The sequence below is a fragment of the Stenella coeruleoalba genome, assembly GCF_951394435.1.
Source record: "Stenella coeruleoalba genome assembly, chromosome: 1".
Classification (NCBI taxonomy): Eukaryota; Metazoa; Chordata; class Mammalia; order Artiodactyla; family Delphinidae; genus Stenella; species Stenella coeruleoalba.
The window spans coordinates 57375046-57387883 of record NC_137169.1 but is presented as its reverse complement, the minus strand read 5'-3'; the positions used below and the strand labels follow the sequence as shown (position 1 = coordinate 57387883).

Here is a 12838-nt window from a genome sequence, read left to right as displayed (position 1 = left end):
AGTGGAAATGCTTTCAGTTTTTCACCATTGAGTATGATGCTTGCTGTGGGCTTGTCATATATGGCCTTTATTATGGTGAGCTAGGTCCCCTCTATGCCCATTTTCTGGAGAGCTTTTATCCTAAATGGGTGTTGAATTTTGTCAAAAGCTTTTTCTGCATCTATTGAGATGATCATATGGTTTTTATTCCTTAATTTATTAATGTAGTGTATCACATTGATTGATTTGCGTATACTGAAGAATCCTTGCATCTCTGGGATAAATCCCACTTGATCATGGTGTATGATCCTTTTAATGTGCTGTTGGATTCTGTTTGCTAGTATTTTGTTGAGGATTTTTGCATCTACGTTCATCAGTGATATTGGTCTATAACTTTCTTTATTTTGTGATATATTTTTCTGGTTTTGGTGTCAGGGTGATGGTGGCTTTGTAGAATGAATTTGGGAGTGTTTCTCCCTCTGCGTTTTTTTGGAAGAGTTTGAGAAGGATTGCTGTTAGCTCTTCTCTTGATGTTTGATAGAATTCTTCTGTAAAGCCATCTGGTCCTGGACTTTTTTTTTGTCAAAGATTTGTAATTACGGTTTCAATTTCATTACGTGTGATCAATCTGTTTATATTTTCTAATTCTTCCTGGTTCAGTCTTGGAAAATTGTACCTTTCCAAGAATTTGTTCATTTCTGCATGGTTGTCCATTTTATTGGCATATAGTTGTCTGTCGTAGTCTCTTATAATCCTTTGTATGCCTGCAGTGTCACTTGTGATTTCTACTTTTTCATTTCTAATTTTATTGATTTGTGTCCTCTCCCTTTTTTTCTTGAGTAGTCTGGCTAAGGGTTTATTAATTTTGTTTATCTTCTCAAAGAACCAGCTTTTAGTTTTATTGATCTTTGCTATTGTTTTCTTCATTTCTATTTCATTTATTTCTGCTCTGATCTTTATGATCTCTTTCCTTCTACTAACTTTAGGATTTGTTTGTTGTTTCTCTAGTTGCTTTAGGTGTAAGGTTAGATTGTTTATTTGTGGTTTTTCTTGTTTCTTGAGGTAGGATTGTATTGCTATAAACTTTCCCCTTAGAACCGTTTTTGCTGCATCCCATAGCTTTTGGGTCATTTCGTATCGTTATCATGTGTTTCTATGTATTTTTTAATTTCATTTTTGAGGTTCAGCAATCTCTTGGTTATTTAGTAACGTATTCTTTAGCCTCCATGTATTTGTGTTTTTTACAGTTTTTTCCTGTAATTTATTTCCAATCTCATAGTGTTGTGGTCAGAAAAGATGCTTGATATGATTTCAATTTTCTTAAATTTACCAAGGCCTGATTTGTGACCCAAGGTGTGATCTATCCTGGAGAATGTTCCATGAACCCTTGAGAAGAAAGTGTATTCTGCTGTTTTTGGATGGAATGTCCTATAAATATCAATTAAGTCCATCTTGTTTAATGTATCATTTAAAGCTGTGTTTCCTTATTTATTTTCATTTTGGATGATCTGTCCATTGGTGTAAGTGGGGTGTTAAAGTCCCTTACTATTATTGTGTTACTGTTGATTTCTCCTTTCATGGTTGTTAGCATTTGCCTTGTGTATTGAAGTGCTCCTATGTTGGGTGCATAAACTTTTATAATTGTTATATCTTCTTCTTGGATTGATCCTTTGATCATTATGTAGTGTCCCTCCTTATCTCTTGTAACATTCATTATTTTAAAGTCTATTTTATCTGATACGAATATTGGTACTCCAGCTTTCTTTTGATTTCCATTTGCATGGAATATCTTTTTCCATCCCTTCACTTTCAGTGTGTATGTGTCCATAGGTCTCAAGTGGGTCTCTTGTAGACAGCATATAGATGGGTCTTGTTTTTATATGCATTCAGCCAGTCTGTGTCTTTTGTTTGGGCATTTAATCCATTTACATTCAAGGTTATTATTGATATGTGTGTTCCTATTACAGTTTTCTTAATTGTTTTGGGTTTGTTTTTGTGCGTCTTTTTCTTTTCTTGTGTTTCCCGCCTAGAGAAGAGTCTTTAGCATTTGTTGTAAAACTGTTTTGGTGGTGCTGAATTCTCTTAGCTTTCAATTGTCTGAAAATCTTTTAATTTCTCTGTCGTATCTGAATGAGATCCTTGCTGGATAGAGTAATCTTGGTTGTAGGTTTTTCTCTTTTATCACTTTAAGTATATCCTGCCACTCCCTTCTGACCTTCAGAGTTTCTGCCGAAAAATCAGCTGATAATCTTATTGGGATTCCTTTGTATGTTATTTTTTGTTTTTCCCTTGCTGCTTTTAATATTTTTTTTGTGTGTTTAATTTTTGTTAGTTTGATTAATATGTGTCTTGGTGTGTTTCTCCTAGGGTTTATCCTGTATGGGACTCTCTGTACTCCTGGACTTGGGTGACTGTTTCCTTTCCCATGTTAGGGAAGTTTTCCACTATAATGTCTTCAAATATTTTCTCAGTCCCTTTCTTTTTCTCTTCTTCTTCTGGGACCCACATAGTTCGAATGTTGGTGTGTTTAGTGTTGTCCCTGTGGTCTCTGAGATTGTCTTCAATTCTTTTCATTCTCTTTTCGTTATTCTGCTCCTCCGCAGTTATTTCCACCATTTTGTCTTCCAGCTCACTTATTCGTTCTTCTGCCTCAGTTATTCTGTTATTGATTCCCTCTAGTGTATTTTTCATTTCAGTTACTGTGTTGTTCATCTCTGTTTGTTTGTTCTTTAGTTCTTCTAGATCTTTGTTAAACATTTCTTGTATTTTCTCAATCTGTGCCTCCATTTTTTTCCCGAGATTCTGGATCATTTTTACTATCATTACTCTGAATTCTTTTTCAGGTAGAGTGCCTATTTCCTCTTCAAGTTTTTGGTCTTGTAGGTTTTTACCTTGCTGCTTCATCTGTGACATAATTTTCTGCCATCTCATTTTTTTTTTTTTTTAATGAGTAGGATTGTGTTCCTGTCTTACTGGTTGTTTGGCCTGAGGCTTCCAACTCTGAAGTTTGTAGGCTGTTGGGTAGAATTGGGTCTTGGTGCTGAGATGAGGACCTCTGTGAGACCTCACTCCAATGAATATTCCCTGGCGTCTGAGGTTCTCTGTTAGTCCAGTGGTTCAGACTTGGAGCTCACGCTGCAGAGCCAGCCGAACCCCCAGCAAGTGAACGAAGATCCGGTTCACTTGGGGGTTCTTCCCATCTCCTTGGGTGTCAGGGTTCCCCACCAGTGGCCAGCAGGTGCCCTAATTTTAGGGAGACACTAACTCAAGACAAGGAATTTTAAAAAGCTATTGTACCCACAATAGCCAACACAATATTGAAGGAGAAGAACAAAGTTGGAGGACTGGAATTACCTGACTTCAAGAATTACCATAAAGGTACAGTAGTTAAGACAGTGTGGTATTGGTGAAAGAATAGGCACACAGATCAATGAAACAGAACAGAAAGCCCAGAATAGATACACATAAGTATAGCCAACTGATCTTTGACCAAAGAGGAAAGGCAATACAATGGAAAGAAAAGATAGTCTTTCCAACAAATGGTACTGGAACAACTGAATATTTATGGGAAAAATAAAGAATGTAGATACAGACCTTACACTTTTCAGAAAAATTAACTCAAAATGGATCACAAACCTCAATGTAAGATGCAGAACTATAAAACTCATAGAAGACAACACAGGAGAAAATCTAGAGGATATTGGGTATGATGATGACTTTTTAGATTTAACATCAAAGGCATGATCTATTGAAAGAAATAATTGATAAGCCAGACTTCATTACAATTAAAAAGTTATACCATATTGATACTGTATGACCCAGAAATTTCATTCCTGGATATATAGCCAAAAAAACCAAAAACACTAATTCTAAAAGGTACATGTACCCCAATGTTCATAGCAGCATTATTTACAATTGCCAAGATATGGAACCAACCTAAGTGTCCATCAACAGATAAACGGCTAAAGAAAATATGGTGTATATATACAATGGAATACTACTCAGCCAAAAATAAAAATGAAAGTTTGCCCTTTGCAGCAAAATGGATGGATTTGGAGGGCATTATGCTAAGTGAAATAAGTCAGACAGAGAAAGACATGTACTGTGTATCACTTATATGTGGAATCTAAAAATACAAAAAACTAGTGAATATAACAAAAGAAGAAGCAAACTTACAGATATAGAGAACAAACTAGTGGCTACCAGTGAGGAGAGGGAACGTAGGAGGGGCTGTGTAGGGGATTAAGAGATACAAACTATTAGGTATAGAATAAGCTACAAGAATATATTGTACAACACATGGAATATAGCCAATTTTTATAATTACTGTAAATGGAGTATAATCTTTAAAAATTATGAATCACTATATTGTACATATTTAACTTATACAATATTGTACAGCAACTATACTTCAATAAAAAATAATTTTAAAAAACACAAAAAAACTTATGCCCTATGAAAGACATTGTCAATAGAATGAGAAGTCAAGTCACAGACTGGAGAAAATATTTGCAAAAGACATATCTGGTAAAGGACTCATCCAATATATAAAAATATCTCTTAAAACTCAACAATAAGGAAACAAACAACATAATTTTTAAAAATGGGCAAAAGACCTAACAGATACCTCACCAAAGAGATATACAGAGGGCAAGTAAGCATGTAAGAAGATACTCAACATTATATATTAAGGAACTTCCAATTAAAACATCAATGAGATACCACCACAAAACTATTGAATAGCTAAAATCCAAAACATTGATACTACCAAATGCTAGCAAAGATGTGGAGCAACAAGTATTCTCATTCAGTGTTGGTGGGAATGCACAATAGTTCATCCACTTTGGAAGATAGTTTGGCAGTTTCTTACAAAACTAAACATGCTGTAACCATATGGTCCATAACTGCACTCCTTGGTATTTACCCAAAGGAGTTGAATAATTATATCCACACAGAAATCTGCATGCAGATGTTTATAGCAGCTTTATTCATAATAGCCCAAACTTGAAGGCAAACAAGATGTTCTTCAGTAGGTGAATGGATGAATAAATTGCAGTATATCCAGACAATAGAATATTATTCAGCACTAAAAAGAAATTAGTTATCGAGCCATGAACAGACATGGAGAAAACCTAAATGCGTGTTACTAAGTGAAAGAAGCCAATTTGAAAAGGCTACATGCTCTGATTACAACTGTATGACACTCTGGAAAGGGAAAAAGTATGGAGACAGTAAAAAAATCAGGCGTTTCCAGGGATTAGAGGGTTGGGAGAAATGAATAAGCAGAGCACATAAGATTTTTAGAGTGATGAAACTATTCTGCATGATACATAATGGTGGGTACATGTCATTGTACACTCATCCAAACCCACAGAATGTACAACACCAAGAGTGAATCCTAATGTAAACTATGGACTTTGGGGGATAATGATTTGTCAGTATGTGTTCACTGATTGTAACAAATGTACTAGTGGTGCAGGATGTTGATCTGGAAGAGGCTGTGCATATATCTGTGTGTGAGGATTTGGGAACTCTGCACTTTGAGTTCAATTTTGCTGTGACCCTAAAACTACTCTACAAAAATAAAGTTTATTAAAGAAAAAGCTATAAAAATATGCTTAAGGACTTAAAATAAATAAGAATACAATGAGGAAAGTAATGAAAGCTACATATAGGACCAAATAGAACTAGAGCTGAAATACATAATACATGAAATGAAAAATTTACTGTTTGGGTTTAACAGAATACTAAAAACTGAAGAAGATCAGTGAACTCAAAGACAAGCAAGAGGAACATTCCAAACTGGAGTACAAAGATAAACAAGTCCAAAAAAAAAAAAAAAAAAGAGCCTTAGTGACCTGTGTCACAAGATCATGTGATTTAATATGCATGTAATTGGAATTGTAGTACTAGAATAAAGAGGAGTGAAAGCAGAAAAATATTTGAAGAAAGAGTAGCTAGAAATTTTCCATACTTGAAAAAATTCTTTAAACCAACAATTATAAGAAGCTCAATGAAACCCAAGCAAGATAAACACAATGAAAACCACATTGAGGCACATTATAAGTAATATATCAAAAAAAGAATGTTAAAAAGTGCCAGAAAAAACACGTTACATTTAGGGAAGAAAGCTAATAATGCCCTTATTTCTTAACAGAAGCCAGAAGACAGTGCAATAACATTTTTACTGTGCTAAAAAATTCTATATATAGAGAAAATATCCTTCAAAAATCAAGGTGAAATAAAAACATGTTCAGACAAACAAAAACTGAGAGAATTCATTGCTAGCAGACCAGCACTGTAAAAAATATTAAAGGAAATTCTTCAGACTGATGGAAAATAATAATAGAAACCAGAATCTAAACAAAGAAATGGAGAATGCTAGAATTTGAAAATGTGAGTAAAAGTAAGAGACATTTCTCACCATTTTAAATTTCTTTAAAGATAATTAATTGACAATATAATTCTATATTTTATATGGCAAAGCAAAGGACCTAGAATAACTAAGTCAACTTTGAAACAGAAGAATAAAGTTGAAGGACTTACCCCACCAGATTACAAGTGACTATAAAGCTACAGTAATCAAGGCGGTGTGGTATTAGTCTAAGGATAGACATATAGATGATTGAAACAGAGTAGTGAGTCCAGAAATAAACACAGATCTATATGGTCAATTGATTTTTAACAAACATGCCAAGGTGATTCAATAGAGGAAGGCTGATCTTTTAAAATTGGTGCTGAAACAATTGGATATCCATATGGGCAGAAAAATGAAGATCAACTGTCACCTCATATCATGTGTATAAATTAACTCAGAATGGGCCATAGATTTAAATGTAAAAATTAAAACTATAAAGTTCTAGAAGAAGATATAAGAAAAATTATTTGTGATCTTAGCATAAGAAAAGATACTTAATACACAAAAATCCCAAGGCATAAAGGAAAAAAATATAACTTTTGCAATAGTTAAAACACCTGCTCTTTGAATAACACTGTTAGGAAAAAAATGCAAGGCAACAGACTAGAAAAATATGTTTACAATACATACATCTGACTAAAGACTTAAGTTTTGAATATGTAATGGACATTTATTTACAGCCCAATAAAAAGAAGATAAACAGACTAATGAAAAAATAGACAAAAGATTGTAAAGCAATTATACTCTAATAAAGATGTTAAAAAAATTAGACAAAAGGTTTGAACAGGAACTTCACCCAACAAATAGACACCTGAAAATGTACTAAACATAGTCATCAAGGAAATGCAAGTTAAAATCAATACACTAGGGCTTCCCTGGTGGCGCAGTGGTTGAGAGTCTGCCTGCCAATGCAGGGGACGCGGGTTCGTGCCCCGGTCCGGGAAGATCCCACATGCCGCGGAGCGGCTGGGTCCGTGAGCTATGGCCGCTGAGCCTGCGCGTCTGGAGCCTGTGCTCCGCAACGGAAGAGGCCACAACAGTGAGAGGCCCGCGTACCGCAAAAAAAAAAAAAAAAAAAAAAAAAAAAATCAATACACTAGCCGGAATGGCTGAAATTAAAAAGACTGACAAAACCAAGTGTTAGCAAAAACATGGAGCAGCTTGGGTTTTTCATATATTGCTGTGTGAGTATAAAATTGTACAGCCCAGACGTCTGCTAGGAAGTTCCTTAAAATGTTAAACACAGATCCATCCAATGACCCAATAATCCTTTTCCTGGATATTTACCCAAGAGAAAAAAATATGTCCACAAAAAAGACCTATATAAGAATGCTCATTACAGCTTTATTCATAATAACCCCAAACTGGAAAAAGCCCAGGTATCCATCAGTAGGTCAATGCTTAAACAAATGCTGGAGCACTACTCAGCAATAAAACTGAGTGCACTACTTATATACAAAATAACCTTGATGGATTTCAAAAACATTGTTAAGTGAAAGAATTCAGACACAAAAGAATGCATACCAATGGGCCCATTTTCATGATATGCTGTAACCAACAAAACTACTCCAAGGTTTTAGAAATTAAACCAGTGCCTGCCTATGGTAGATTAGGTTTGACTGGAAAGTAGCATGAGGAAACTTTTTCGGTTGATGGATATATTCTGCATCTTGATTGGATTGTTGGTTACATCAGTGTGTATATTTATCAAAACTCATCAAACTGTACAGCTAAAACCTATGCATGTCAATGATTGTAATTTTCTTCACAATTAAAAACTGCTGTGGTATTTATATTATCTGGGATTCATTTAAAGAGTGATATACCACTGTTATTTTTTAACAGCTTTATTGAAGTATAAGTGACAATAAACTGCCAATGCTTAAGGCATACAATTCAAAAGCTTTGATATATCACCACAATCAATGAATATATACAATTATATATAATGATATATATGTATATCTCAAATGTTTTTTTCATGTCTTTTATAATCCTTCCTTCTTGTTCCTCTTTGCCCCTCTCCTATCCTTAAGAAGCCACTGATTTGCTTTATATCCTTATATAGATTAGTAGTTTGCATTTTCTAGAATTTTATATAAATGTGCATTATGTACTCTTTTTTATCTAGCTTCTTTTCCTCAGCAAAATTATTAAAATCAAAATTATTATTTCAGATTCACTCATGTGGTTGCATGTATCAATTGTTCACTCTTTTTTATAACTGACTAGTATTCCATTGTATGAATATCCTATACTATGTTTACCCTTTCATCTGTTGATTTATATTTGTTTCTAGTCTGGGGCCATTACAAATAAAGTTGGTAAAAATATTGGTATACAAGTCTTTGTATGGGCATTTGCATTCATTTTTCTTGGGTCAGTACCTAGGAGTGGAATGGGTGGATCACATGTGAGATACAAATTTAACTTTCTTCTTTTCTCTATGCTTTCTAAGCAGTGCTTTAGCTGAAACTCATAAGATTTGATATGTTGTATTTTCAGTTCATTAAAATATATTTTAAAATTTCTCTTGAGACTTCGTTGACCCACGTGTTGTTATAAATGTGTTAATATACAAATATTTTGGAATTTTCTAGCTATCTTTCTCTTATTTCTAATTTAATTCCATTGTGGTCTAAAGTCATTTTATGGTCCATAATATGGTCCATCTTAAAGAATGTGCTATGGTACTTGAGAAGAACATATATTCTGGTGTTTTTGAATAGAATGTTCTATAAATGTTGGTTAGGTCAAGTTGGTTGATAGTGATGTTCAGGTCATCCGATTTTCTGCCTACTTGTTCTACCAGTTATTGAGAGAGGAGTGTTGAAATCTCCAATTATAATTGTGTATTTATGTCTCCTTTCAGAGCTATTGGTTTTGATTGTTTATTTGTTTCATGTATTTTGAAGTTGTTAGGTACATACATATTTTGGTTTGTTATAATTCTTGGAGAATCAATTGCTGAGTTTGCTAATTTATGCAGGCAGAGATCTGAGGAATATAGGTGGAAATGGGCATTAAGGGTATAGGATAATGATGGAAGGAATATAAAGTCAGATCAGGTCAAAGTTAATATGGTTCCGCTGAGCAGAGATTCTGGGTACAGTGTTGTAGTTTAAGGATTAGAGATGGCTTTAAGAATTTTTTATTTGGTTGGCTGATAATGGACCAAAATGTGGCCTTTACTAAGTGGAGCTGAAGTATCAGAACTGTCTTGGTATACTATAAAGAAAGGTATCCAAAGGCGTAGGGACGTTCTAACGTTAGAGCGGACTTATCATGATGACCTGCCTGGTCACTCCAGGAGGGTCCAGATAACATACCTTTCACCACAATTGTGAGAAATAAACTTGTGAGGGAGAGCCCCAACATCCTTGAAGAGCTCTGTGGTCACTCTTCTGTAGGTCAGAATTTATAGTGAGAGCTGCTGCCTCTGAACTGGGGCCTTAAATACAATAAGAGTAATTGGATCCTGAAGGTGAGGGGGCTAAAGGGCAGCATTTAATTGCCAGAGGAAATGTAGGTGTGTTTACCATAATGGGGACAAGGCAGTAATGAGAATAATCTGACTTGCAGAGACCCAGGGCACTGGCTAGTTGATTACGATGTCCTTAGAAGAGAAATTGGTAGGTGGTGTATTAGTTTGCTAGGACTGCCATAACAAAATACCACAAACTGAGTGGCTTAAACAATAGAAATTTACTTCCTCACAGTTCTGGGGGCAGGAAGTCCAAGATCCAGGTGCCAGCAACATTGGTTTCCTCTGAGGCCTCTCTCCTTGGCTTGCAGATGGCCACCCTCTTGCTGCCTCTTTACACGGTCTTTTCTCTGTGTGTGTGCATCCCTTGTCTCTCTTGATGTGTCTAAATTTCCTCTTCTTATAAGGATACCAATCATATTGGATTGGGACCCACACTAATAGCCTAATTTTACCTTAATCACCTCTTTAAATCCCTTGTCTCAAAACACTGTTACATTCTGAGGTACTACATTCTTAGGGCTTCAATATATGAATTTTGGGGAGAAATGATTCAGCCCATAATAGACAGACTTCTTGTAAATTCTTAATCTGTGTAAGCAGTAGAGTTATAGGTCAAGTGTTTCTAACTTGAAACACTAAAAAACAAAGTCACATCCCCTTAACCTATTCCTATTCTTGAGCCAGTTTATAGAACCAGAACTTCTTGAATAAAGGGGAGACTGGGTCCCTTTGAGAATGTATCATGCTACACGGCCAAGAATGTATACTGTTAGTATTTATCCCAGCTTTCCCCATAGGGATCTATAGCCTTTTACTAGGGTGACTGTGCATTGCGGATAAGGAAATAATCAGAAATTTCAGGGATTACTGAACAGTGGCTCTGAGTTCACACTAGCTCTGGGAGACCCAAAACATCACTGGGGTCTACAAGTCAGAGTAAGGACTTGTAAAAGTCAGGTGATCTACAGAATTTTAGATCAGTTTCATCTCACAGTGGGTCCGCTGAATCATCCTGTGGTTATTTCCCCTGTTCCAGAATATATACTTGAAATAGAAATATTCAGAAACTGGCAGAATCCCCACATGTGATTCTTGACCTGTGGAGTGAGGGCTAATATGGGAGGAAAAGGCGAAGTGGAAGCCACTAGAGCTGCCTATACCTATGAAAATAGTACATCATAGCAATACCACCTTTCTGGAGGGATTTCAGAGATTAATGCTACCACCAAGGACTTGAAATATGCAGGAATTTTTGACTCTCACCATTCAACTCATCTGTTTAGCTTACATAGAAAACACACGGATCCTAGAGAAAAACAGTGGATTGTTGTAAACTTAACCACGTGGTGACTCCAATTGCAGCTGTTGTTTCAGATAGGGTTTCACTGCCTGAGCAAATTAACATATCTCATGGTACCTGGTGTGTAGCTATTGATATGACAAATGTGCTTTTTTCCCTCAATACCTGTTGGTAAAACCACCAGAAGCTATTTGCTTTCAGCTGGTCAGGTTAGCAGTACACCTTCACGGTTCTGCTTCATGTCATAATTTAGTCTGCAGGGAGCTTTCCCTTCAGCAGAACATCACACTGGTCCATTACATTGATGGTATTGTGCTGATTGGACCTAGTGAACAGGAAGTAGACTTAGCTGGTAAGACATTTGCATGTCAGAGGGTGAGAAATAAATCTGACAAAATTTCAGGGGCCTTCCACCTCGGTGAAATTTCAAAGGGTCCAGTGGCAATGGAATATGTCAAGATATATACCTTCTAAGGTGAAGGATACATTGTTGCATCTGGTTCCCCTTCAACCAAAAAAAAAAAAAAAAGAGACACAATGCCTAGTGGACGTCTTTGCATTTTAGAGGCAACATATTCCTCATTTGGATGAGTCCTCTGGTCCATTTACTGAGTGGTCTGAAAAACCAATAGCTTTGAGTGGGGCCTAGAATGACAGAAGATTCTGTAACAGGCTCAGGCAGCTATTCAGGGTACCCAGTCCCTTGGGCCATATGACCCAGCAGATCCAATGATGGCTGAAGTGTCAGTGGTAGATAGAGATGCCCTTTGGAGACTTTGGTAGATTCCTGTAGGTATAGAGCACAATGATCTTCTTTTTAATTTGACTTAATTTTAGAACCAGAACCTGAAGAACCTGAAGACTTTTTAGTAGGTGAAAAACTTGAAGAGGTAAAAGAAGAGGCTAAGAAGGAAGAGGAAGAAGAAACAGAAATAGGTTCAGAACAATCAACAATACCAGCCAATTTGGAACGACTTTGGTCCTTTTCCTGTGACTTAACCAAAGGCCTTAATGTGAGCAGCCTTGCCTGGAATAAAAAAAATCCAGTAAGTTATCAAACATTTTAGTAATTCTGTCTCTAGCATTTAAGGGCACTTGTCAAGTACTAATAAAAACTTTTTTTTCTCAGCTATTAGGCAAGGGCTTTAAATGGACATAACCCCTAGTTTTAAAATTCCTCTAAAAACAAGTTTATGTTTTTAAAAGGGGAAAATGCAAACAGTTACAAAATGATGGTTTTCTCCTTTAATATGAAAATGTCACCATTTTTATTTTAGGAGATGTACTTGGGACATGGCATTCTCTGAATCCACATGAGATATTAAGTGAACAAGAAGATAGTATATATTTATTTAGTTTAACATGGTACCAAACTCATGTGCCCAAATTTGTATTCTCTTTAAAGTAATCATATTTGGAAGTATATACTTAATCCAGTGACCCTGAACATGTGCAAAATAATTTTGAGATTCCTTAAAATACTATAACTACTAATAGCAGCAAATACTTAAAACAGCACCTACTATGTACCAGACACTATTGTAAATGTTTTACTTGTATTATCACAACTCTACCATTTTCCTCATTATGTTGATGAGGAAACTGAAGCACAGAAAGGATAAATAACTTGCCCAAAGTTATATAACCAGTAAGT

At 35.6% G+C, this 12838-nt stretch overlaps 1 protein-coding gene across 1 annotated transcript in view; it reads left to right on the top strand.

The window, feature by feature from the left end:
• Positions 1-12838, top strand: part of DNAI4 (dynein axonemal intermediate chain 4) — a gene marked incomplete at its 5' end in the record, with an annotated part of 124703 nt that overhangs the window by 85996 nt on the left and 25869 nt on the right. Inside the window, 1 exon segment of the mRNA XM_079922893.1 lies at positions 12022-12230. Coding sequence (XP_079779019.1) covers positions 12022-12230 — 209 coding nt within the window.